The sequence below is a fragment of the Cygnus olor genome, chromosome 20 (genome assembly GCF_009769625.2).
Source record: "Cygnus olor isolate bCygOlo1 chromosome 20, bCygOlo1.pri.v2, whole genome shotgun sequence".
Lineage (NCBI taxonomy): Eukaryota > Metazoa > Chordata > Aves > Anseriformes > Anatidae > Cygnus > Cygnus olor.
Genome location: NC_049188.1, coordinates 10,068,758 through 10,095,561, shown reverse-complemented (window position 1 = coordinate 10,095,561; position 26,804 = coordinate 10,068,758). Strand labels below are relative to the sequence as shown.

Genomic DNA, 26,804 nt, shown 5'->3' with positions numbered 1-26,804 from the left:
TCCTGGCCTTCAGCAGACTACAATTTAAACTGAGAGTCTGGATTTTTGGCACTGACTACTTTCTGTGACTTTACACGCCAAAATATTTCCTCCTGTTCAATGAAGAGCAGGAAAGCATGCCAACTTTATTTTGTGGATTTGAAAAAAAGTGCTGAGGCTTCCCTGAAAGAAGAGGATCCTCAGTCCAAAACAGTGTCAATGTCACAATTAACCTAAATCCTGCCCAGGACCGAAGCACGTTATGTGCCATGCAACCACCTCAACATTCGGTATTTACAAAGCCTTGCCTTCAGCTCACACTCAAATGGCTGACCTTCAAACCTTCTCGTGCACAATTCCCATTTTTTTCCTGTCTGAAGAAAGGGATTCTACCCACGAGCTGGTAACACGAGTGGGAGGAGAACTCAAGAGTCCAGAAATGTATACCTAGCCCACTACATCACCGTTTAGAATTGAGTAAAAAGTTTCTTTTATAGAACCCACCAAGCTACTCGATCAGCTGAAAACCAGAACTTTTATTGGAAGCTGATTTATGAAAAGTGAGATTGCCCTCAGAAATTGAGGTCCATCAATTCAAGAAAGGCTTTAAATATACTACAACGCATCTTTTCAAAAAGAACTTAGTCTCACTTACTGAACGGACAGGCCACAGCCACAACAGTGCTATTCAATAAAATAAAAACAAAAACGGAATGTAAATGTGGTCCCTGACAGAACACCCGCAAACACTAAGGAAGTTCAGTAGCACCAGAATGTTCCTAAATTCGTTACTTCCCGTCCGTCAGTCCAAGTGTTTTCTCTGCTAACTTTGCCCAGATCGCTCCAGCTCTATTTTCTTGCTGTCTTCACACCTTAAACACAGAACCTGAACGCGGGTTATGAGGAACATCAGAGCAAACTACTGCTACTTCCTGTCCAGATTATGAGAATAGGGTGGGCAGGGAATCACAGAGCAGTTATTAACAGTGGGTTTTCCTTTAACGTACTGAGCAACTGAAAGATTAACCTCTCTGCTGTACTGCGTACAATATCATACACCATGTTCGTGGACGTATTTTGCTTATGGGAAATATCAAAATGTCAACCATTGTTTCTGTTAAAGGTCTTTAATGATATTGCATTTTAGACCTGTAATGAAACATGGTGCTCGGTGCAGTTTGTAATGCATCTCATTAAATACATTAATAACATGCATTTCACTGAAAGGTCAGCTTAGTATTGCTGGGAGTTCGCCTTTTTTTCCTTAATCACTTCATTTAAAGCAGCAGAGCTAACTTTAAAATAGAAAGTGTCTCACCTGCTCTAACTCCAGATAAGCTGATTAGCCACCATGTTCAGATCGGGTATAAGCTGTACGATGATAGTCAAAACTTGGTGTAGGGGCAAGAATCGGGGTTAGGTTTGACCATGGCAGAAGTTCCTAATCCAGTTTTATGATAACTGGTGCCATCCTAGGTCAAAATTTAGCAAACGTGCACTGCAGCGCATACAAACTGGAGCATTAATAAATTACACAGATCCATAACACAATGAAGCCGAGCACTTTGTGTTTATCAGCTGGAGTGCGCAGATTTTTTTTGGTCATATTGGAGAACCAACAAGTCAGATCAGTATCGTTAACAGCGACCCTAAAAAATAAGCAGACGAAGCAGCTCCAAACCGAAAAGATATTTGCTGTTGGTTTGACAGCTCAGGCCCTCTCCTTTATGCTGCATTACTCCTGGTTAGGGCAAATCTTTGCAGTCACTGACCCAGCACAAAACTGGTACGCTCACGGCACCTCGGGAGAAAGAAGAATCCCAACTCCGCACCAAACAGCAATAACCAAGACAATTATCTCTCAGACCCAATATAGAACTTAAATTTGATAAGCACCCTTCAATCTCCATGTGAAGTAGAAACAGCAGCAGGACCCGAGCTGAGGCTTACCAACGTTGCGTAAGCAACAAGACAGGCCGCCGACAGAGATCAACGAGACTTACGTATCTACACGGGTGATAGGAGACTTTTTTTTTGCCAGAGGTAGGAAACACTTTATGTTTTATGTTTGCATAGTACCCAATTAATGATTAAGTCAATACAAACCAACAGCTAATACTAGAGACGCATGCAATGCAAAGCCCCCACTTTCCCATTAACGCTTTTCCACACGGGAAAACGCGTTGGCTACAGCAGTCTACCCAAAGTAAAAAGTTTGAAGAATTCTTACAGTTCTCAACAGCATTGTCAAATTCCTGTCCACCTTCCTTCCTGAAGATTGGGAAAGTATCTGGCTGTGGAAGACGGTTGACAGTTACGAGCGCCTTCTGCATCTTGATTCTCCCTTCCAGTAGCTGATCCCACAGCGCTTCATAAGAGAGAGAAAACAAAACAACTATTTAGTGAGCCAAAGCACTTGCTCCTTCACCATTCTACAATCCTGCAACTCTGTGAATCGCAAAAAATCATCTCTTTGCTTCCCCAGTTAAAAGGTCAACCTGCAAATGGAGGTTGGTGGTTTGATAGAATCTATCAGAAGAAACCGCATCCAGCACTACACTCCAAAGAGAAAGAGCAGCAGTATCTGCACCACAGCACAGCACTAGCAGCGTAGGAAGTCCCCGTCCATACCACAAGTGTATTCAGTTCTGTCTCAATTAAGCCAGTAGATAAATACACTTCACAACATTAGATTTTGTATGAGCAGTGACACCAGTTTGCACAGCACATTTGGCGGAACATTCGCAAATGACTGGGGCTGCTGCAGCATGCACACGCAGTACGCTAACAGCATGTTACCGTGCTGAAGTGGCTCCTAACACGGACAGCTTCTACAGTGTCAGCAAGGTGAAAGTCACGCCACAACACACAGCAAACATGCACAAACCTAGCTGATTCTTCACCGCTTTTCCTTTTTCTACTTCTTCAGTCTCTCGTCCTTTTGAGAACGTCATCACGCCCCCATCATCCTCGTTCTCTTTGGTGTCTTTTATATCGCTGTGGTTTTCACCCTCATATTCCTCCTCATCACTTCCTTCTTCCATGCTGGCATCATCCTCATCTTCCTCTTCACTGCTTCCTACATCGTCCATCCCCTCTGTAAATTTCTCAAAGTCTGTGATATTCTGGAAACTGAACTTCGGTGCCGTGACCTTGGCAGATGGATCACTCTCTTTGTCATCTTCCAAGTCATCCTCCTGGTCACTGCCAGCACTGCTGAGCTTCTCTTTGGTTTTACTGCCTAAGCTGCCATTGTCTTCTGCGTCTTCACTGCCGCTGTACCATTCATCTAATGTTTCTTCAGCTATTAATTAAAAGAGAAAAAAAAAGTTATTTACTCAACAGCAAGATCTGTCGTTTTGCAGTATGCACCATCAGTGCCTACTGGTTTGAGCTCTGAGCTCCGTGCTCCATTCTACTTTTTACGTTGACTAGTTAATGGAAGCACAAAGCCATATCCACAGAAAGGTCTTAGCTCTCATTTTCTGTAGCAATGATTAGTACACCCATGGCTTAGCTGATGGCCTTTCCCACGAAACACCGACATAATAAGCCAACAAGGCAGCCAGGATTTGCTGTGTGCGTCTTTAGAGAATCTGTATATACTTTCTTGTCCTCCACACAACGTTCAGACAGTGCTCCAGCTGAGCCTCACCTTACACTTGCTCACGGTCCTCCCTCAGTCTGAGGAAGTGGACCTTTTTTCTGGGATCTCCCCTTCCCTCACGCCAAAAAATACGGCCTGAATTTCAGGAAGGCACTTCAAGAAGGTCCCCAACTTAATTGTACCCGCTTAGTGCCCTGTAACGGGGATCTAAAGTTCATCATCTCAGTTCAGACAGCACTCACTCAGTGTAACATGCTAGCATAAAATTCTGAGTAGTCCAGTGAAAAGGGGAAAGAAATGAGATTTCTTACCAGGTTCTTCTTCAGACAGAGCATCTCCCCAGAGTTCCTCTTGCAAGGCTTTGCGAGACGTAGCTTTTCCACTGTACCTTTTATCAGCTTCTAAGAGAGAGGCTGAAGCTTTTTTCCGTATATTACCAACAGGTAAAATGTCATCTGCAGTTTCATCCTCAAATTTGTCAATCACTTTAGCAACTGTAGCTGTAGGGAAAAAAAAAAGGAGGCTGTCTAAACTGAACTGAATTTCAAACTGGAAAAAGTAGTTGCAGAAAGAAGCCATCCTGTTCTGCAGAAAACCCGTCACCAACAAAAATATGGTGCAAAGATGAGCTGGATGGCAACACAGCCCCACACAGGAGTTGGGCTTTTCTGCCTGGGGAAGGGAAGTCAGCACACTAACTCTCTGCAAAGTAGGAAAGGTTGCTGAGGAATCAAAGGCAGAGAAAAAGCCTCAAAGCTGGGTTTCGTGGAGATCAGGACCACTGCTGTCTAGAAACTACTGAGTAAGGTAATACTTAAGAACCAGACAGCTCCAAGGCCATTTTTCAGGAAACATCCTGCAACTTCTATGCTGCCACAGGTGTTCTCCACCTTCCACTGCCAGGGTAACCTTTGGAGGAAGACAGGAGATGTTACATGAACTGGCCAATTCCAGTCTCCCTCTCTTTACTCTGGACTTCTCTACATACAGGTTTGGTACCAGGGGGCTCACCTGCAGTACAGAGATGAGTATTTGTTAACAAATGCCTTTTTTCTTTTTTAATGAACATTGCCTATACTCATAACCTGCCTCTCTTCATTTCAGAGAATCCACAAGAAGCACTAGACAAGCAAAGGCTACCCAAGCCCCTCCACAGACCCCTGAACTTAATGGGGGTCTCATGAAAAGCATGGTCCTCCAGGTGGAGATCTCAGCGACGCTGGAATGCCTTCGTTCACCCCACGCTCACAGATTCAAAGAGGAAAACTGCAATTCTGATGCACTTTGGCCTCTTGTTATATATCTGAGTCACATAAATATGTAAACACTTTAGAATGGCTAAGCAGAGAAAATAATCTCACTGTGACTACTACTCTCTTTCATACCCATCTTCCCTTGGACACAGGAATGGAGTAGTCCAGCAAAAAGAACTCACCACACCATATTCCTTTCTTATTTTCATTCATGTGCAAGACACCCTGTATGCAAAATTACAGGGTTAGCTTTGTTCAACCAATTGAGCGATCCAAGTGGCTGAACATCGCTAAGTGCTCTATTAATGCCTGTTTGCAAATGTTAATGCCTCCCATATAGTGTTTGCTTGGGGCAGGGGAGGGGGGCAAAAAAATCTGCTCATAATCAAGGCAACAAGCTCTGGCCTCAACAGTCACTCCAACTACCAGCGGCTGGCAAGATGCTCAGCACCAAGGAACATCTGAGCAAGAGGGGCAGATGCGGTCTGTCCTGTAGCACTCTGCAGACTGCTCAGGAGGTCTCGGGCTATGCTAAAGTCTGAAAATAAGTCATAATTATTAAAAACAGGAAGACGTCTCTGCTGGCTACGTCCATTTCCTCAACAGTAACTGCGATGTTGCTTATCTCAGAAGACACTAGTGCTATCTCATACACCTGTGCAGAAGAATGAGGCTAGCCAGCACAATGCTTACCAGGACTGGTGCCTAGTACCTCCTAAAGCCAGCATCTGTCAGCGTGCGATGGTGAACTTGCTACTTCCAGCAGTGAATCTTGCTACTTCCATCGCTCACAGCAGCGCCTCGCACCCACAGCGCCAGGAAAGCCCCGGGCTTTGCCACGCTGCCCACGCCTGTCTACAGCCATGGACGTTTATGGTGGACTACCAGGAGGAAGATCAGCCCCAGAGCAGCTCCTTTTTGTCTCTTATCCTGGAAGTTTCCAGCCGGATCCGCTCCCTGGCCTGTCGCAGCCTGTGGCAGGAGCCCACGCTGTGGCTGCCCTGAGGTAACTTGGGCGCTGGGGTGACCCCGGTCCCTGAAGTTACCCCGATCTCTGAGGTAATCCTAGTCCCTTGGGGTGACCCCGGGCCCGATCCCTGAGGTAACCCCGATCCCTGAGTTGGTCCCGGGCTTGATCCCTGAGGTGCCCCCCGGTGCCGCCGGGTGGCGCCGCCCGAGCCCCGCGTGCTGCGGGACGCCCCGCGCCGGGGGGCGCAGGGGGAGCGCCGACCTCCCCCGCCGCGACCGGAGGAGACCGAGGGGCGCAGCGGGGACCGCGGGGCAGCTCCGGGGCCGTGCCCCCAGCCACCACCCCCGGCCGGCTGAGGCGCCACGTGCGGCCCCGTCCCGTCCCGTGCCGGCCCGTTCCGGCCCGTTCCACCCCGCCGCATCCCCGCAGGTACCGAACCGTCCTCCCCTCCACCCCCCCCACCTTCCTCCGCGTCGTCCTCGGGGTCGCGGAGGCTGGGCCGGGGGTTGAGCAGCTCCTCCAGCTGCTGCGCCAAGGGCGCCGCCATCTTCTCGCGGGCGGGAGGGAGGCAGGGAGGGAGGGAGGGAGGCGGGCGGCGGGGCGGAGCGGAGCTGAGGCGGGGCGGCCGCAGGGCCGGGTCCGGGCACCGTGAGGCGGCGGGGCCGGACAGGGACCCGCAGCCTCCCCACACGGAGCCCGAGGGTCATTCCTGTGCCGGGCCCCGGGCCTCCCATCCCGCCCCTCAGCTGACAAATGTCTGCGTTAGGAGACGTGGGGTGGTTTGGGCAGAAATTGTCAGCACATAAAACGAACGCATCTAACGCCCGAGCTCCCCCAAGCAAGCCCGGGGGCGCTGGGGGTGTGCGGCTGTGCTGCGCCGCACGGCTCGTGCGTTTCCCGTTCTGCCCGTCGCTAAAATGGGAATAACGATGGTCGTTGTATCGGTCTGAGGTGGGAGAAGTAATACTTGCCAAGTGCTCTGGAGCCGAAAGGCACAATAATGGTGATTAGCTGCTTAAAAGCATAGTCGTGTTACATAATGCAAAATATTCCTTTTTAATTATTTTTTTTATTTTTATTTTTAATCAACATTGCACTTCTTGTTTTAGTACTGCTAACTACATAGAGTGAATTAATTCAGTTCTTGTCCCATGTGGTAAATACGCCGCGGTCCCTGTTTAAGACAGTGTCCCTGTCACAAACGTGACATCTGAAAGGCAGGCTCTGCCCTTCGGCCTAGCTGTGGCGGGTGGGTCCCTGCACCACATCTACACCAGTCCCAGACCCTCTTGGTTTTGCCTGTTTCGTTTCTCCTGGCAGCTTTGTGGGGTGAGGTGGCCCCAAAACACAAGATGAGACCTGCGATTTGTGAACGGTAATTTGTGAGGTTGGCACAGACCCAAATCAACATCTCAAACTGGAGTTGTGGACGCGGGACTAAATTTCACATCCCAAAATGAACAAACAGCTTAAGGCGGTCAGGTTGGACTCCAGTATTTGGGCACTGCACGACTGGCACTTGGGCTTTGCCTGTGAGAGTGACAGCAGCAAGCTGCAAACTTCAGCCGGGGACTGGCTCAAGCCCTGGCTCAGAGCTGAATTGAGTAGGCTGCTTTGCTTGCTCATCCCCTTCTTGTCAACTCAAGACTCTTCCCCGCTGCTTATCTGCTTTTGAATGCTATAAAAATTAATCCAGACATGCATTCTAATTAGAATGCAGAAACGCACGAGCCAGGCAGCAGTGGCAGTGGCGCACGTTTCTCCGTTACTCCAGGACCCAGCTTTATTTCCCTGAAGCAGGAGTGTTCAGTGCAGCCGGTTGTCCTACAGAGGGCAGAGGAATATCATTAATTACCACTTCCTCCTGCAGCCCCGGCAGTGCTCTGCTACCTGCCAACTTCAGCTGGGGCTGGGAGCCCTGAGAGGCACCAAGGTAGAGGAAGACTGGGGGAAATCAAAACAACAACAAGAAAAAGCACACACCCCTTTCCCCCTCTCAGGTATCCTCTGATTGTGTGAGCTGTTTAGTATTGTCTACTATGAAGATGCAGCAGTTAAATTTATATAAAAAACTAGTGTTCACTGAAAATGCACATTTTTATTGCAAACAAAACCCTTGGGATTGTATGTGGTCAAGTATTTCATTTTATTTCAACTTTATTCGTATTTATTTTATCATGGTGTGACTGACAGGTATAATGCTATGTGTTATATATTGCGTGGGTTTGCCATTGCTTCAGTGATGCGAAATTAAGCGCTGCTGTCACATTTGTTACTGACAGTTTTCCAAAACAGAAGTATATGGTGCATCTTTGCTGGCTTTGCTTCTAGTTTTTTCTTCAAGTTCACAGATATTTTGTTTCCAGAGTAAAAGATGCCATTATAAACAAAGGGAGGAGTCTGGAGAAATAAATCTATAGAAAACTAAGTAACAGAAACAAGTGCTTACCTGAACAGTTACTTGGAAGTATCCACCCAAAGAATGTCTTTAAATAGCCCCATGCATAATTTCATTTTCAAACCTCTGCACTTTACAGAGAAAAGGGGATGTTTTCTACCCTAACCCAACAAATAATAGATAGCCCCATCAATAAAGGGAGGAAGCTTTTAGTGGTGGTTAAATAGAACATGCCCAGTATAATTCATAGAAGATACATAGTGAGTCACATGAGTTCTTTTAAGTAAAAAAGCAAAAATTTGGCATTTTGAAGTCAACAGATTTTTTTGTTGCTCATTTTGGTGAAATCAGAATTTTACTCATTGAGATTAATGGGACAATTGTTCAGAATAAATCCCCAACCCAGCAAAATTTGCATACGACTGTAAACACGAGGGATCCTGTCAAATCTTATGGACCTGTTTTTCTGCCGTGCATCAGCCATTCACCCTGGTGCAAAATGAGCGTGAAGAGGGGAAAAATCACGCTGTGATCAGCAGCGGGCATCGCGTGCACCTTCCCCTGCGCTGCTGCGGAGCGGGGAGGACCGGAGGAGGCTCTGACCCTCGGGCCTATTCGCATGCTGGCGCTTGCTCACGTTACCCAAGAGCTCCATTCATCAGCAGTCAAAAGGCTGCAGGAGCTGTTCATCTAAAATTTCTGATAAGGAGATTCACTCGGCATAAAACAACATCAAACAAAATCGACTGTATTAAAGTCATGGATTGTTAAAATATTTCACCAACACAGGCTCCTTCTTTACAGTTTATTCTCTCCCTTTTGCCTTTCACTTAGCAGGGTAATTAAATCAGACTCTCAGACTCGGTTTTAATTTCTGGTTCACATGCCCTCAAACCATGCTGCTGTGGTTTGGATTCATAACCGTGTGGGAGAATATTTGTAGAAAAATGATATCAATACATTTTAATTTAAGACAATCATGAAAGCCTTTTTATGCATGACAGTACGTTCCGTAAAACCCTCTGCCTGTTTATAAACTATAAGCAGAAGCCATCAAATTAACTGACATAATTTCTTTGGCATTTTCCCTCTTAATTTTACTTTTTATTTACATGCTTATTTGCTAAAATGGAAATAACACCCTAAACACATAACAGATAAACAAGGGAATTTTGAATAGTCTGTGCTACAAAAAAGTATTTTTAATTTCTCACACTCAGCTTCTTTTGCTCCTGTGGATTTGTGGCGCTTGTCATCTTTTAGGAAATTGTCAGATTAGATGGTAGCTTTGGAAGTGAAAGACCATATCATACTTGTGTGTCTGTATAATTACAGGTTATTAATACAAATCCATCTTTTCAGAGCATTTCTTAAATATAGAAATACGGAAACGTGTTGGACATGCAGAGCCATTCAGGCAACGACACTGAATAATTTACTGCGTAACCTGTGCTCAGTAGCACTCGGCGTTTGGTTCTTACCTTGGCGAGCAGAGTGGTGGGAGCAAGTTGGGCTGCAGTCTGCAGGCAGCAATCTGTGGCAGGATTCCCATAGAGAGCCACGAGAATTACATGCACCAGAGTCGCGTCTACTGAATTTAATTGAATTGCATTATCAACAGCAGAATTTGACCCACATACAGAGGACTGCACACCGTCCAAAAATAGCTACAAGCCAGAGCTGAGCTTATCTTTCCAACATTTTGCCAAGCAAATGTAATTTTCCAAGCTGACCTTTTTCATTTTAGCCATACTATTTCATTTTAAGATTTTCTTTTTAAAATCAGCAACACAGTTTGTCAGTGAAAAAAGAAAAAAAAACTTAACAGAAAGAAGATGGGGGAAAGCAGGAAAGAACACACATAAAACCTAACAAGTAAAAGAAGTTAGATTACAGGAAATTTAGATGTTTATAAAAAATTCTGTCGCTATAAATATTTATCTATATTTTTAATTAATTTATTAATGTTATTTATATTTACTTCGGTATTTCTGATATTCCTAACCTGTCACTCATTCAAAAAATACAATTATTTTCAAGATTTAATCAACTCCTAATTGTTCTTACATCCAAAAACGTAATGAATATAGTTTATCTGAATAAAATATGACTAAAGATGCTTCTAGCATCAAGGCCACACAGAGACAATTGAAAAACTGGAAGAAAACCTTTTTAGACAGAGCAAAAATCCATTTTTCCTCCACAAAAACCTCACAGAGCAAACCACACGTGCAGTGCACAAAAAAAAGAGAGCGCAGCAGCTCTTCCCGACATGCTAAGCTCAATCGCACAAGGTAGTTTTTATCATAAGGTTCACTCTCAACAATTCACCGAAACACCTCGGCATGTGTTAGACTGCGTTTCTATAGAAGTCAGTGGGGATGTTTTCCAGCTTACATTTCCAGTCTGTGCTGCATGACGATCCTCACGCCACATGCAGACCTTCCAACAAAATCACAGTAGACCTGTCCTGCAAGCCTGGGCTTCTGAGATGAACAGAGCTACCCAGTCATTCCTCACAACTGAGATACCATCAGCCTCTTTAAAGGCTCCCATTCTGCAGGAAGCACGCTTGTACTGAAACCAAACGGGAAAAATCTAATTCTTAGGGCTGCCAAAAACGCTGCCCAAACAGCGCTCCAAATGTGATCAAAACAAAGATATTCCTGAATTTCAAGGCAGCCCGTAACAGAAGACTTGAGAGATACCAACTGCACCCCTTATCCCCAAGGAGCGTCAAGTGGAGGGCCAAGGGGTATTCTCTGAGAAACAGAAAGTGAGAACACAATGAGAACAGCCACATGCATCCAGCCCTGCGATTCCACGCGCAAGTGGTAAACGCCCCGCAGAAAATCAGTCATCCTAAGAGTACCCTTACGATGCCAGTCACAGTAATTTCAAGGACAAATATTTACTAATGCGAAGGCCAGATAACTGTACGGCCACGTTTACTCTTCCATTTCTACATTATACTGCTGGGTTTACTGGGATTAATGAATGAAAAACTCTCCAGACAACGAGCAGCTCAGCTTTGTAAGCCTGACTTCATGGTCCATAACTAAAAGCAACACAAACACTGTTTAAAAAGCAACAGAAGAAGAATAGCAATCACAGATGGATTCATAACCGAAACATATTTTTAGTGGTGCCACTAATTTCAGTTAGAACTTCAGGAACGTTTTGTTGCCCTCAGGAACGCGGAGCCCCACAGCACAATGGCAGACAAATAAAAGACCTTCCAGAACCTGCTCCAGCTTCACCAGCACTGCTCCCTGTTAACTCCCCGTCCCTGGCTCAGCAGCGCAGGCAGAGCTCAAGGATACGGATCAATTGTTTAAGCTTAACGTATGTGAACGTAAATACTAGTCTGCATACTGGCTTAGGAACAGAAAGCAAGACTGCAGTTGCTTATATTTAATGCTGCAAGAACATGCAAGGCTTAAACACAACATTCTTGTTCGGGGAAAAACTCCCAACCACGGCAAAAGGAATTTTTCCTGAGAGGACACTACGTTATTTGCCACTTCCTAGAATAGCAAAAGTATGTAAATCACCACTGATATTTTTAAATTATATTTATTTATAGATTTGTATCATGTACCCGTCACTCAGCATCTGGGTACACATACACATATTAAAATAATATACATCATTTGTCTACAAATCATAATTTAAGTACATTCTTACTCTTGGGATACAGATCTTTACAAATCCCCTACCATTCCCCAAGCAACGGCCTGAGTAAATAGATAATGGAAATGACTGAAGAAGAAAGGAAACGGCAGAGGAGTGCCACACAATGAGAGCACAGTGGAACGCAGCACGCAGCCGATGTGAGCCAAAAGCAGAGTTGTTCAGATGCTGGAAACTCGCAGCATTGTAAAGACACTTTTATTATCCTTAAAATATCTCCCCTGCATAGATTAGCTCGATATGAATAATACTTACAATCTCTCCTGTGTACCTTTTTTCCTAGTAAACGGCCTTACACATGGGATTTGCAAAATCTTCAGTCTTGCACATTTAAAAACAGAGCTCCCTTGTCCGCACCAGGAGGGCACGCACCGCTCCCCCGGCTAACTCCATCGAGGCCACCGAAAAGCGGGCGAACAGAGCGGGGCTGCGCGGGGCTTAGCGTCATCCGACTGCACTTTCTGCTGGGATACAGCAACAAGGTGAAGGTCACCGAGACCAGGAGCAGCCCAGGAAGAAAAGATCAGAAGAGAGCAATTCTAAAAACACTTTTGAAAATAGGTTGCACATATGCACAGTTACATACATGTCATGGCCACGTTTCTGCAGTTACAGAATTAGCACACGCGTGTAAAACCCATCCAAGCAGCACATGTTTTCAGAGGGCCTTCTCCTGCAGACCGCTATTCACCCGAGTAATGCTACTGAAGTCAATGGAAATGCTCTTGTAAACAAGGACTTACAAGAACCCAACGCAACAATGATTTCAAAAGGAGTTTTGACTGTGCAATTGTTGCTGGATTAGGGCCTTCAGAAACACCGAGCTTGCTCTGAAGAGCACAGAATTCAAATCTGCAAAGTGCTGGGGCCTCCAGACTGGATCCCGCTTGGCTTTAAGCATGGGAACGGCTCCTGTGCTTACTCCTTACGGTGGGCAAAATTCCTAGGAAAGGCAGCAGGAGCTTTGAGAAAAGGCAGGCTCCCCTCGGTCCCTTGTATAAACCAGTGACCTACACTGAACCAAGGGAAAGGGAAAGGGAAAGGGAAAGGGAAAGGGAAAGGGAAAGGGAAAGGGAAAGGGAAAGGGAAAGGGAAAGGGAAAGGGAAAGGGAAAGGGAAAGGGAAAGGGAAAGGGAAAGGGAAAGGGAAAGGGAAAGGGAAAGGGAAAGGGAAAGGGAAAGGGAAAGGGAAAGGGAAAGGGAAAGGGAAAGGGAAAGGGAAAGGGAAAGGGAAAGGGAAAGGGAAAGGGAAAGGGAAAGGGAAAGGGAAAGGGAAAGGGAAAGGGAAAGGGAAAGGGAAAGGGAAAGGGAAAGGGAAAGGGAAAGGGAAAGGGAAAGGGAAAGGGAAAGGGAAAGGGAAAGGGAAAGGGAAAGGGAAAGGGAAAGGGAAAGGGAAAGGGAGTTATTTGGCAGACATGATTTCTACAAAATAAGCCTATTCAGTGAAATTCTCATTTAAAATAATTGATTCAACAATAAAACAGCAGCATAGAGCAGAAGCGCAAATAGCAGTATTTATAAACAGCATTTGCCCAGATAAATAAAAGTTTGTAATGAACAGATCACCTGTTACTTTGCTCATATAAATGGAAAACAGAGGCAAAAAAATAGCAACAGTATAAAAGACAAATAAAGAGTTAGGCACAGAGCCCACGGATTTAAGAAGTCTCCCCTGTATTTAATAAAGCACGATTATTTTTTTTTTTTAGAAACACTAACAGATCCCTTGCAGATAGTTTTTATCTTTATATTATTATATAAGACATTTTGTGTTTAAAGTGAACTATTGCTTCATCCAGATGGCCCCTCTGCTGGGCATGGAAACCAAGTTGTGAACAAAAATAAAAAAATCGCCACTGAAAAATACAAATTGTACAACTTTAAAGCATTTTGATTTTTCCCCCTCAGTCCAAAGAGCTAAATAATTGAATTGCTGAGAATGTAGAAGCCTGTGTTTTAGAGTAAATTTCTGTGTCTACATAAAATAAAAAAGAAGCCAGACAGAATCACAACTAGTCAAAAGATGAAGGAAAATATGCAATTATGGTTCATCCCATTCTATTAGCTCAGCAGGTGGAAAACATTTAAACAACTAGTGACTTTTCAGAACTGAACCCAACCCTTTGCTTCTAACACAACTCACAGTCCTCTTGGAATCAGTGAGACTTTAGAGGAGCTGAATATTTGGGACTCTGCAATAATTTGTAATAAAAACATTAAATCTGTCGTTTCACAATGTTTCAGATTTTTTTTTCTCCCAGAAAATTAGCACATATCTAGTGCAAAGCAAAATATTTTCCCCCACTGCCCTGTAGAGAACTTCACACATACCAAACACTATTAAACAATTGACTCAGCTCAAAAAAAAAAAAAAAAAAGATTAAAATTACATTCAGGACATTGAGGTTACGCTACTTTCCATACCATCTAATTAGGAAAAAAAATTACCTTTGGAGAATTAATTTAACTAAAAATAGGTCAAGTAAAAAACACATATTTGCGAGTTTTTGACATTCAGAAAACATTTTTGTTTATGCATAAAATGCACATTAAGAGTACGTTTTCTCTTAGCATAAACCAAGACTAAGCTAACGTATTTAACAATTTGATTAGTTTCCAATTTTACAATTTAACGTATAGAGTAGTGTTTTATTTGTACTTTACCAGCTGAGCCTGCAGATGTAAAGAAAGGCTGTAACTACCGATACCTGTGATCTGCATTGGCAGCAGGGTTTAGACTCCTACCAAAACAAAACAGCCGGACAGGATTATCAGTATAGCAGATCACTCTTTTTTTCAGGGCTATTTTACTCAAAAAGAATCCATTTCAAAATGCTTAAAACATCGAATGAAACACAAGTTATCTAAACATCAGATTTTCTAATTTTATTAAAAACGCACAAATTTTATCCAACATGTTTTCTTTCATACAGTGAATGGTCTAATATGCACTGGAGGTCACACAAGCTTAGGTTTATTAGAACAATAAAAGACATATGAGAAATTTAATATATAAAGAAAAAAGTAGCAGCTGTTGACTGCATATTTGACCATAAAATTTAAATATTTTGGACTTTTATTTTAAAGACACAAAAATAAAACCTGTGTGGGTCTATATAAGTCATATTAACAATTCCATGAATGTTCAACAGGACTAAAAATTAGCAAAGATGTTTGTTTGTTTTTTTAACCTTGTAACACTTTTTAAACACCTTCTCGGGTTGCTGGTGCAAAGCACCTTACAGTATTTGTGCTATATATTTACTTTATTTGGCAACTGTCTGGGTTTCGTGGGTTTTTTCTTTGCCTTCTGTAAACAACACCTTTTACAAACTAGCACAGTGAACCACAAGCCCTGCAATCTGTTATAACATCTACAGAAAAGAAAATGAACTATTTTGGTTGGTTGCTCAAAATATTTTGCTTTTGAACAAGAGGTTCTAAAACAGGATTTATTAGTAAAACATTGAACTCCTGAATTTAACATTAGACGTAAACAGTTGACTGTTTTTTAGTTCAATAGAGTCTTTTTGTTTAGCTTTTCTCTCTCTGTGAAGGTAGAATACTTTTTGTTTGTTTGTTTTTCAAGTCATTTTCGTTAGAGGTCTGGTTGGTGACCTTTGCTATGATGAGGAGGTTTTGTATGTGTAGCTTTGTGAAGGTAGAAGAGTTGGTGCTGAGGGCTTAACATTTAGCATTTGTTATTTTGGAAAACAAAAACAAAACAAAACAAAAAAAAAGGAAAAAAGAAAGTTGTCCCACCTGATATTCAGCAGGCTGTAATGGCTGAAGCTAAAAAGAGTTTCTTGCTGTCGAACTTTCTGAGAGACAAAAATTAACAAACAAATTCATAATGCCAGAACCATCCTTAACCGGGAACGCTAGAGTTCTTGAAGCTTTTTTTTTTTCCCCTTTTCTTTGACCTTTCCTTCCTTCAATCAGTATTTTTTAAACGAGAAGTTTCTAAGGATTGTGGCTCTTAGGATGACATCCAACAGGGTAATCAAACTTACACCATCCTACGGTATGGCAGCACTTTACTGTACAGCTTCACCAGTTTCTTTGTCAATGGTACAAAAAAGTCCCCTCGTCTGTTTGTCTGTTACAACCGTAAAGAGGCAGATTGTCCTGGTCTAGAGCAAAGCTTGCCTTGGAGCCGTTTGCCTTCAGTTCGTTCCCAAGGTCACATTGTCTTAGGGCGGGAGAGACGGTATATCTATTCATTTCTGTACACCGAAACAATAAGCAGACTAGATGCTCATCACTTACTTAGACCCAGTCCGTTTTAAAGCTACCACACAGCCGCCTCGTTCATTTCGGGTGGATGTGACAAGTGATTGCCGTAGTTAGCACCACCGTTGACGGATAGCGATGAAAACGGAGGACTGGGGCCAAAAACTTCCGCGGACATGGAGTGCAAGGACCCGGGCAGGTTGGGTTCGGGGCTGGGCGAGTCTCCGGGCGGGTGGGCCATGATGTCGGGGAAGCGCTGCGCCTCGCTGGACGGGTGGTGGCCGGGCAGGGGGTGCTCCAGGGCGCCCAGCGGCGTGCCCGGCGGCCCCGAGGAGGGCACGAACGGCAGCTCCACCGGCGTCTGAGCTTGCGAGGAGGGAGGTCCTTGCGGGAAGAAATCGTAATTGCTTCCAGGGCCGTAGTACTCGCTCTGGTAATCTAGCGGGCAAGCGGACACGGAGGGAAGGTGACGCCGGGCGCGCAGCGCTTCCCCCGCCTCGTTCGGGGCCGGGGCCGGGGCCGGGCCCGGGGACCCCCCCCCCCCAGGTCCTGCAGAGCCCCCGGCAGGGCGGCGGGGCTGGGGGGGGGCCCGGCCCTGGGGAGGGGGGCGCGAAGGCCGGCGCTACCCACCTCCGTAGAAGGAGAAGGGCCCGTTGGGGATGAGCTCCCCGGGCTCCAGCCGGTCCACCAGCGGCCGCATCCTGCGCGGGCTGCGGAAGAAGGCGTGCCGGCGGGCGCCCAGCGCGCTCAGCTGCTTCATGCGCCGCTCCTTGGAGCGCCGGTTCTGGAACCACACCTGCCCGGGCGGCGGACACGGGCCGGTCACCGGCTGCCCCGGGCCCGCCGAGCCCCGACGGGGCGGGACGCGAACGGTGCCCGCCCGCCCGCCTCCCCCCTCGCCCCGCAGCCGCCCGCAGCCCCGGGCCCCCCCCGCCCCGCCCCGCCCGGTACCTGGATGACCCGCATGTTGAGGCCGGTCTCCTGCGCCAGCTGCTCCCTGATGTGCCGCGTGGGTTTGGGGGTGGCCGCGAAGGCGGCCTTCAGAGTCTCTAGCTGTTTGGCTTTGATGGTGGTGCGGGGGCCCCGCCGCTTGGCCCCCAGGTTCTGGTCGTCGTTTTCGTTGCTGCCCGTCTCCTTGTCGGAGACGTTGGCGCTCTCCGAGTCCTTGGCGTCGTCCTGGGAAGGGTCTTGGGAGTCCGGGGACAGGCTGGGGTCACTGCCGGTGGTGGCTGCGCGACAGCAAACGGGGGTCACGCTCGGCCCCGGCCGGAGCTCCCCCCATCCGGCGGCGGAGAGGAGGAAAAGGAGGAGAAGGAAAAGGAGAGGAGGAGAAGGAAAGCAGAGCCCCGGCTCCCGGCCCCGCCGCCCGCGCTCCCTCACCTGAATGCAGGCTGTTTTCTTTGGCAGTATTGCTGTTATTTAGGTAATCTTCTTTGCAGACAAACTTGTTTTCGTCTATGATATAAAGCTCCTCGCCGGTGGAGAGCTGCTTGTTACACATCATACACGTAAAACAGTTCAAGTGGAACACTTTGCTCCGCGCCCTGCGGACCAGGTCGCTGGGGGAGATGCCCTGGGCACAGCCCGCGCACTTGGTCCCGAAACACCTGCGGGGAGAGCGGCGGCGGTGGGCGAGGGGGCACCAAAACAAAACAAAAACAAAACAAAAACAAAACAAAAACAAAACAAAAACAAAACAAAAACAAAACAAAAACAAAACAAAAACAAAACAAAAACCCATCCCTCCCCAGCGTTCTCCCTTCCTAACGAATATCTCCCTGAATTATATCTTGGAAAAAAAAAAAAAAAAAAAAAAGAAGAAGAATAAAAAAAAAAGAACACAAACAACAACAAAAAAGACAAACCGACCCAAAACAAAAGAACTGACGTGGCCGGAGCGCGAGCTGCTGGAGGATGCATCGGGCGCCGGGGCCGCGCTGTCCGGGTCCCGCACCCCAACGAACACGGCGCCGAAACCCGGGCCCGGCCCGGCCGGGGCGCGGTGCCGCGGGCGCTGCTCGAGGGCGCGCCCGGGGCCGCTTTCGGCGTCACGGCGGCCGGGCCCGACCCTCCCCGGCAGCCGGCCTCGGCCCCGGTGCCGCCGGCCCTGAGCCCTGCGCGGAGCCGCCGCAGCCGGGACCCGCGGCCGGGCGAGAGGGCCCCGAGCCGGGGCTCCGGGAGCCGGGCTCCGGCCCCGGGCAGCCGCGCTCAGGGCCGCGGCCCCGCCGGGGAGCCCCGGGACGCGCGGCCGGGCCCGGCTCGGAACGGCCGAGGCAGCCGCGGGCATCCCGAGGCGCGGCCGGGCCGAGCCCCGCGGCCCCCGACGGGCCCGAGCCCCCCGAGCGGCACCGGCGGGTGGAGGGGGATGAAGGATGGGCTGGGAAGGAGCTGCGGCTCCGGGCCGGGGGCCGGTACTTACCGAAAGAAGTCGTTTTTGCAGTAAAGCTTGCCTTCTCGCGAAAAGCATTTCTCTGTCAAATTGCATTTACATTCACAGCACTGAACACACTTCACATGCCAAGCCCTGTCCAGTACATTCAACAAAAACCGGTCCAAGATTGGCCTTTTGCAGCCCGCACAGTGAACCATTGTCTTTGGTTATTTCTGAGAGTGGGGGGTATTGGTTTCCCAGGTGTCAGGCAAAAAATTCAAAATAAAAAAATATAAAAGGCGACAACACCGGCGTAGGTTTGCTTTGTGTGCGTGCGTGCGTTTGTTTTAAAAGCCTTGGAGAGGTGGAGGAGAAAAAATAGAAAGGGAGGAAGAAAAAAAAAAAAAAAATCTTCGTTCGGGTGTCCTAGGAGGGAGACACAGGAGAAACCACCCACTGCCCGAGGAGAGAGACCAGCGCTTCGACGCAACCGCAGAATCCCGGCCGCTACCAACAGCGGCAGAGCGACAATAAGTGAGAGTAAAACAGCAACGACTAGAGAGGTCGGCGCTCGCAAAAAATTAAAAATACAGTAATTGGAAAAAAAAAAAAAAAAAAAAAAAAAACGCCGAAAAGCGAGCGATGAGTTTTTCTCAGGTCTGAGGTAGAGCAGTCAGGAGTCAAAGTGCATCTGCTTTTCCCAACGAGAAATCAAAGGAGGCGAAAGAAAAAAAAAAAAAAAAAAAAAAAGAAAAAGAAAAAAAAAAAAAAAAAAAAAAGGCAAAGCCGAAAAACAAAAGCAGGACATCGGGACCCGACAGCGGTCAGACGGACGCCGGCTGCCGCCGCGGCGACATGGCCCGGGGATGGGGATGGGGGGGTGGGGGGAGGGAGCCCGGGCGGCCGTGGGTGCGCTGCGAGCGCGGCTCCTCGCCCTCCGCCGCGCTCCCTCGACGTGGCGGCGGCGGCACCGGCCGCGGCTGCTCGGCTCCTACCTGCCCCCGCGCTACCCGCGGCGTCCCCGCCGAGCCGGCATCTCCCGGCGCCGCCGGCTGAGGGGCGCCTCCCGGCGGGGCGGGGCGGGCCGGGGGGCGGCGGCGGCGGCGGCGGCGGCGGCGGCGGGGCCGGGGCCGGGAGCGGCGGGGCGCGGAGGGGAGGGCGCTGCCCGCTGCCCGCTGCCCGCGCCGTCCGGCCGCGCAGGGCGCTCTGCATGTTCCCGGCAGCCCCCGGCCGCGCCTTATGCACCGCGCGCACACGTCACCGCGCGCCGCGGCCAATCGCCGCCTCCCGCCGCCGCCCCCCCCCCCGCCCCGCGCCGCCGCCGCCACCGGACGGGGCGTCCGCGGCCCTTTATAGAGCCGCGAGGGCGCGGGGGGCTGCGCCGACGCCGACGCCGCCCGGCCCGGCCCGGCCCCGTCCGGCCCGGCCCGGCCCGCGCGGAGGCCCGGGACGCGCTGCGTGGGGTAGGTTGGGGTGTGGCGGGGCGCGGGAGGGCGGCGGCGGGGCGGCTCGCTCGGTACCGGCGCCCCGTCTCCGCTCCGCTCCGTCGGTGGGGCCGGGGCCCGCCCGGGGCGCAGGGCCGGGTGTGGAGGGTGCGGGGCGGCACCGGGAGCCGCCCGTCCCGGGAGGAGGAAGAGGAGGACGACGATGGTGATGGTGGTGATGGGAGGGCCGGGCCGCGGTGCCCCGACGTGCCCCAGGGGTTCGGGGGGGGGGGGGGGGCCGGTACCGGCCGCCCGCCGCGGGCAGGACTCGCTCTGTTCCGCCGCCCGGAGCCCCTCGCCCGTTGCCGCCGCTCCCGGGGCAGCCGCCGGGAGGGACGCGATCGCTGCCGCCGCGCGTTGCTGCCGCCCCCCGGGGCTGTCACCGCAACCCCCCCGCGGCCCCCGGCCCGGTCCGGCCGCTGCTGCCCGGTGGCTGCCGGGGAGCGGCGGGGTCCAGCGGCCCGGGAGCTCCGGAGCGCCGCAAGCGCGGCCCGCAGCGCCCCGGCTGCGCCTTCACCGGCGTCTTCCTCGTCCTCGGGGAGACGCCGACGGGAGCGGGGAGGAAAAGACGGGGAGCACCGGGCGGAAACCGAAGCCAGGGAATCGCCGCCCGGTGCCGGGAGCGGAGCTGCGGCCCCGTGCCCTGCCCGCAGCCCCGGCCTGGCTCGGGGTGGGGGGGGGGGACACGCGGAGCCTGCGGGCCCCGGGCCCGGCCGCTCCGTTACCGGGGCTGCCCCGCGGCCCCCCGATGCCCCCCGCCTCGTCGGGGCGCCCCGGCCCTGCCCGGCCGCAGCCCGGCCTTGCCCCCGCCGCCCAGCGGGACCCGGGGAGCCCCGGGCCGCCTTTGGGGCGCTCCGTGCTCGGCACAGGGGGGGTCCCGCACCCGCCCCGGCCGGCGCCAGCTGCCCGCTGCTGCCCGGGGACCTCCCCCCTCCGAGTGCGGGCCCCCGGGGACATGCGGTGGCGGCAGGGCTGAATGCGGCAGAGGAGATGAGCAGCTCCTGTCCATCAAGCGCCGGGGCTGCTTTCACAGCGCCTTTTTTTTTTTTTTTTTGTCTCCCCCCCGCTTCCCCAGGCGGCCCCGCAAGCAGCTGGGCGGCCCCGGCCCCTCCAGCTCCGGGCACACGCCGCTGCCCCCGGCCCGGGCTCCCCGCAGCCCCCGCGGGGTCCCGCTCCCTGCCCGGCCCCGCGGGGGGCCCGGCGGCGGCCCCCACCCGAGCCCCCCGAGGAGCGGCGAAGCCCCCGGCGCTGCTTCCAGCGGCTCCAAACCTCCCCGGGGGGCACGCACCCGCCGGCGGGGACGCCTCGGGGGCGCGTCCCGGCAGCTGCTTCGCTTCCTTCCCCTCGTTATCCCCCCGTTATATTCGGGGACTCGCCCCGGGCCGCAGCCGGGGTGTTTCGGAACGGAGCGCCCCCCCCGGTCCCCTTCGACCGGGGAAAAAAGGGCGAAATTAAAAAATATATCTTAAAAAAAAATCAAATTTATTTTAAATCTAACGCGGAGGAAAAAAGTCGCCTTCAGCCAGCTGGGACTTGCATTTTCTCGCCGCCGTTCCCGTCCCCACGGCCCGGTGCGCGCCGCCCGCAGCGCTCGGTCACGGGACGGCCCGGGGGGGGCTGTTCGGGGGGCGCCCTGCGGCCTGTCCCGGCCCCCCCCCGGGTCCCGCCGCGATTTTCCCCCGAGCGGAGCCGCGGAGAAACTTCCCGGGGCCGGCGCGGGGAGCGGCGGAGGCGGCTCGGGGGGTGGGGGGGGGGGACCGGCGAACCGCCCGGCGGCACCCGGCCTCCTCCCCTCCCTTCCTTTTTGGTTTTGTTTTCTATTGAAATTTTCCTTCGTTTAAAACCGCCCGAGCCGGGCGCGGGCAGCGAGAGCCCGGCGACGCCAGGCTGCGGCCTCCCGGTCCCCGCGGGGGCTGCGGGCACCCCCGGCGCGGCCCCGGCCGCCCCCCGCAGCAGCGGGGCCGGACCCGGCGGCTCTGCCCGGTGCCGGGAACAGCGGCTACGGCGCTACGCGGACACGGAGGCATCGCAGCCCGGCGCTGGGCAGGCTCCGTGGCCGCGCTGGGTCTGCTGGAGGGAGCTCGGCAGAGGCGTTTCAGCCCAGGGGTGCTCCCCCCGAGGGGTCCTCCTCCCGAGGGGTGCTCCTCCCGGAGAGCTCCCCCCCACCCCGCCGTGCCGGATCGCTGCCGAGGGCAAACGCGGCCCGGCCGCCCCGCTCCGCTCCGCTCCGCTCCGGCCCCTTCCCGTCGGGCTCTGACCCCTCCGCACGCTGCTGCCGGTGTCGCCCGAGGCTCCCGCACCGCTTATGGCAAACACGGTCAATAAATAATTACAGACCCGAGGGCGTGTGCGCGTCTCAGCGAGAGCTGCCGGGGAGCGCCGGGGACGGGTGGGGACCGAGCCCCGGGAATGGGTCCTGAGCCCCCGGAGCGGGCCCTGAGCCCCCGGAGCGGGTCCCGAGCCCCGGCGGGTCCCGGCGGTGCCGTGGGGCCGGGGGTCCCGGCGGGACCGGCTGCCGGGGAGCGGGCGGGGGGGCAGCTGAGGGGGCTTGTGCGGGCTGCCGGACAGAGAAAGGGCAGATAAAAGGCGAATAAAAGAGAAAAGAAAGAAAAGTAAAGAGGCGGCGGGGACGGGGAGGGGGAGACTATAAAAAAAGAGGGTGAAACAAACCCCAGGAGGACGCCCCGATCCCAGCTCATCCATCTTCATTGTCTCCGTGTGTGCAAAAGCAACTCCGGTATAAGGAAAAGCCACTATCAAAGCCATGGCTTTATTTTATATCCTATAGATCAGGAGGGAGGCAAAGCTTTATTTTCGCCCAGAGACAGATATTTTATTTCTCTCTTACGGTTTTATGTGTGAGAGATGTCAAAAAGGTAAAATAGATTGCTAATGCATAGGCAAAACGAAGCTGTTTTGGCATGCTCTGTGTCATGAGGTCTCCCAGGGAGAGCAGGCTGGGGATTTAGGGCTGATGGGAGACTCGGGGGGATTTCTGCTAAAACATCGCTCTTCATAAATTCAGCCGCGTGGTCAGCCCGGCGGGGAGAAGGCGGTGGGAAGGGAAGAAGGGAAGGGAAGGAAGGGAAGGAAGGGAAGGAAGGGAAGGAAGGGAAGGAAGGGCCGGAGCGGGGAGCTGCGGCTCGGGGCCGTTCTCCCGGCGGAGCAGCGGCTCCCGGCGCCGGGGCCCCTCGGGGCGCGCCCGCAGCTCCGTGCGCGCCCCCGGCGCTGCCCCTCGGGGCTGGGGACCGGGGGCCGGGGGTCCGGGGGTCGCCCCGGCTGCGAGCGGTGCGTTGTCGGCGACTTTCCGCGGAGGTAAAATCCCTCGCCCCGGGCTGCAGCGCTTCTCCCACTTTGTGACCCCGGGGATTTCCTCGGCACGTTAAGTTCAGGGCTCGGAAGCCCGAGGCCATTACTCACGCAGGCACTCCCGCCGCCGCCGCTCTCACCACCTATTTTATCGTTTGACTTCTGGCTGAAATTCACCTTACGGCAAGCGACGGCTGCCAGCGGCGCGCCCCCCGCTCCTTGCCCCCGGCTCGCAGCGAGCCCCGGCTGCGGGGCGGCCGCGAGGTAAACAAAAAAAAAAAAAAAAAAAGAAAAAAAAAAAGGAGAGAAAAGAAACCAAAACAGCACAGCAAGGTGCAGTTCGTTAGCGCATTAATCGTTTCGGTACCCCGGGATCGTCTCGTCTCTCCAGGCTCGGCGGGGCCGTGTCGCTCCCTGCTCCCCATCACCGAGCGTCCCCGGGAGCGGGCCGGGTCCCACCGGGGGCACCGGGCTCGGCCGGCCCCGGGGCTCCCCCAGGCTCCCGGGGCCCCCCCAGGCTCCCGGCCCCGCTCCTGCCGCCGCTCGGGGCCGGGGCCGGGGCCGGCGTCGGGTCCCCGCAGCCGCGGTACCGGAGATGGGGGGTGCCCAGCGCGGGGGCGGGGGGCACCAGCAGAAGGTGGCCTCGGACTGCCCAGCAAGGGCTGGGACGGGGCAAATCGGCTGTCCCGGTAAAACGCGGGGACGACGCGTCTGCACCGCCGGCGGGGCGCCGCTGCCCCCCGCCTACCTGCGGCGGGTGCAGGAGCAGCCCCAGCCCTGCCCCCGTCCCTGTCCCGAGCCCCGCAGCCCAGCTCCCCCGGCTGCTCGCGGAAAGGAGCCCGGCCCCGGGCGGTATTTGTATCTGCCTGCTTAGTCCCGGCCTCTGATTAATCTTCTTCTATATATAGGTTCCGTAATTTGATGCCGCGTTCCTATACGATATCCTATGTCACACCGCGTTTGGAGAGGCTTCATTTCAAGGCTTACGGGATGGGGAGGCTCTGGCCAGGGAGCCCCCTCCCGCCCCACCGCACGCAGCCCCCGGCTGCCCGGCCCCAGACTTCACAGGTGGAGCCCGGGCAGGGGCAGGGGCTGCGGGGGGGCGATCAGAGGGGTCACCGGCACGCCCCAGACAGAGCTCGTTAACACCGCTCAGTCCCGCACCGCTCATGACACCCGAACTCCTAATTGGGCATCTGATTCCTATAGGGTCACCGCTGCACTGGCATGAAACTGGAGCGTTGCGGCAAGATGTGGCCAAACATGATTTTACCAAAAAAAAAATGCACACTACAAAACTGTGATGTTGTCTCACTGCACAGCCAGAAGTGATGTGCCAAGTTTGGCTGTACGCATAGGCGGCTTATCTCAACACTAGCAAGGCCATGGCATGCACAGCCACAGTCCCATTACTCTGAAACTCATCAGATGTCAGATCAGCCCTCAAGATGCAAAACAACAGACCCATTTGTCCTAGCGTGTGAAATTTCACTAATTTCAGCTAATTTTTCCAGCAGAAGCCAAGGGACAGCTCAGTTCCCATGAGGGCCCTGCCCAAGGATGCTCTGCTGTCCTGTGTGCCACGGCCACACCACAGGATGAGCCCCTTGTGCGGGGCACAGCCACTCCCCAACCTTGCCAAGGACCAAGCTTCTATGTTCATAAACTCCCTTTGAAAACCTCAAATTGTTCTAAAATTAATTCCTCGTGTCATTGTCACACACAGCACAGCCGGGCTGGTGAGAGGTAAGGGCACGGGGAGCAGGGTGCGGGCTGGGAGCAGCTCTGTGGGGTCACCCCACAGTGGTACGGGCACACCCTGCCTCTCCCAGCTCCCGCTCGGATGCGCTGCACCCACTGGCTGCGCCGCTTTCTGCTCCCTTCCCTACCTTGAGGGCAAACGACATCCAGCCCCTGGCCCTGATGCCTCGCGGGGCTGCTGCAGGGCTGAGCCCGGTGGGGCCGTCTCGCACTGCCTGTCCCGCAGGCGCCGTCCCACAGTGGCATTTCCATTCCAAAGTGGCAAAAATGTAGTGTGAAAGGCTGCTCGCGCCCCGCTTTGTTATGCCCCAGCCCAAACTGGCCCTTTTCCTGTTCGGTACCTGAGATGTTTGTGCAGCTCCTGGCAGCGGGCGTTACCGCCGCGAGCTGAGCTTCGCACGCCAGCTGCTCGCAGGAGCAGGAACACGCGGGGCCGCGTGAACAGAACCAGCCCGACCCCGCTGCTCCCCTGACGAACGACCTCTCATGACTTGCCACCGGGTTTGTCACTCGTGCGGTGCCGGGACGGAGTGCTCGGCCAGGTCCCTGCGCGCTCTCATTGCATCTCTGCACCCACGGCTGAGGACGGCTGCAGGGAGCAGAGGCTGAGGCATCCAACCCCAGCCATCACATCCGAACGTGCAGAGATGTCCAGGCCCAGAAATTCTGAGTCTGCAGTATTTCCCACCAATGTGTTTTTCTAGCTGTTGAAATAAAATCTTCATTGCTCTAATTAGTTAATATTTGTAATGTCTTTAAGATTCCTGAATAAATGGCAGAAAGAAACTCGCATGGCTATTAGATAAGTGTGCTAATAATAATGACGATGATCGGTGAGAAGACATCACTCCTAATGATGTATGATTTATTTCCTTAAGGGTGTGCTAATAAACAAAATCCATTTTTAAAATCTGGCACATTTATTCCACATATGTTCACGGATGGAGCAAGTTACCCAGCAGGGCGGGCCTCCTCGTCCTCCCACACTGAAATTCCTCATTGACATTTGCAGTGCCAGGCAGGTGACTACCAGGGTCAGCACTTGTTCCACCCAGCACCCTCACCATCAAAATCCATTGCCCTTGTCCTAGCCCGTGGCCAGCCAGAGGCCCCCCAGAGGATGGCACTGGGCCTGTGAAGGAGCTTGGGCATTCGCCCTCGTCCTGAGCTCTGCATGGATTATGTGGAGTCCTGGAGGTATCGCACATGCCTAGGCCAACCTGAACCGACACCAAATGCTGTGTCTGTTCTCTGTTGTCAATTCTGTTGAAAAAAAAAAAAAAAACTCACCAAAACCAAAAAAACAGAGAATGTGCTCCCCAGTTTGTGATGGAAAGTGCTCCTGCTACCTCAGCGGGGTCAGCCCACAGCGCCCGCAGCCCCTCTCCGCAGTGCCTGGGTGCCCTGGGGGAAATCAGGGCCGGGGAGGCGGCTACGTGCTGATGGACGCGCCCTGCATCTCTGCTCTGCCCTCTCACACGAGAACTTCACACAAAACCGACCCGGTGTTAATTCGACACAAATCATTCCTGTGCACCCACCGGGGACGGGGGCAGCGGCACTTCCCAGCCCCGTCTGGGGGGATGAACGGCCGCACTGCCGAGCCCCTGCTGCAGGACTGGGCAGGGCCTGAGGAAGGGGTCAGGGCTGTGTGCCCCAAAAGATACCTTCCTACCGTAGTTTTTAATCCCCCAGATTAATATTTTACAGGGAGGGAAAGTCCATTTCCAAACAACACCGTGGTTTT

General features: G+C 52.4%; 2 protein-coding genes across 7 annotated transcripts in view; both read right to left on the bottom strand.

Annotated features, from left to right (window-relative positions):
* The window catches only part of AATF (apoptosis antagonizing transcription factor), a 53,620-nt gene extending 47,201 nt beyond the window's left edge, over nucleotides 1-6,419 (bottom strand). For all 6 annotated transcript variants that reach the window (XR_005813945.1, XM_040532366.1, XM_040532367.1 and 3 more), the window contains exons 1-4: nucleotides 6,272-6,419; nucleotides 3,898-4,086; nucleotides 2,867-3,283; nucleotides 2,210-2,347 (exon numbers count right to left, since the gene is read on the bottom strand). Coding sequence is in view for 5 of the 6 variants with exons in the window: in XM_040532366.1 (XP_040388300.1) it covers nucleotides 2,210-2,347; nucleotides 2,867-3,283; nucleotides 3,898-4,086; nucleotides 6,272-6,356 (829 nt within the window). In the remaining variant the exon portion in view is untranslated. The remainder of the gene's footprint in view (nucleotides 1-2,209; nucleotides 2,348-2,866; nucleotides 3,284-3,897; nucleotides 4,087-6,271) is intronic.
* Nucleotides 6,420-13,217: 6,798 nt separating this feature from the next.
* On the bottom strand, nucleotides 13,218-19,262 carry LHX1 (LIM homeobox 1). Its single transcript, XM_040532373.1, has 5 exons — nucleotides 18,552-19,262; nucleotides 17,513-17,739; nucleotides 17,084-17,361; nucleotides 16,763-16,928; nucleotides 13,218-16,570 (listed from the first exon to the last, which is right to left on the bottom strand). Exons 1-5 carry the CDS (start codon nucleotides 18,719-18,721, stop codon nucleotides 16,191-16,193), a joined length of 1,221 nt encoding a protein of 406 aa, XP_040388307.1. The 5' UTR covers nucleotides 18,722-19,262; the 3' UTR covers nucleotides 13,218-16,190.
* Between the last annotated feature and the right edge of the window lie 7,542 nt (nucleotides 19,263-26,804).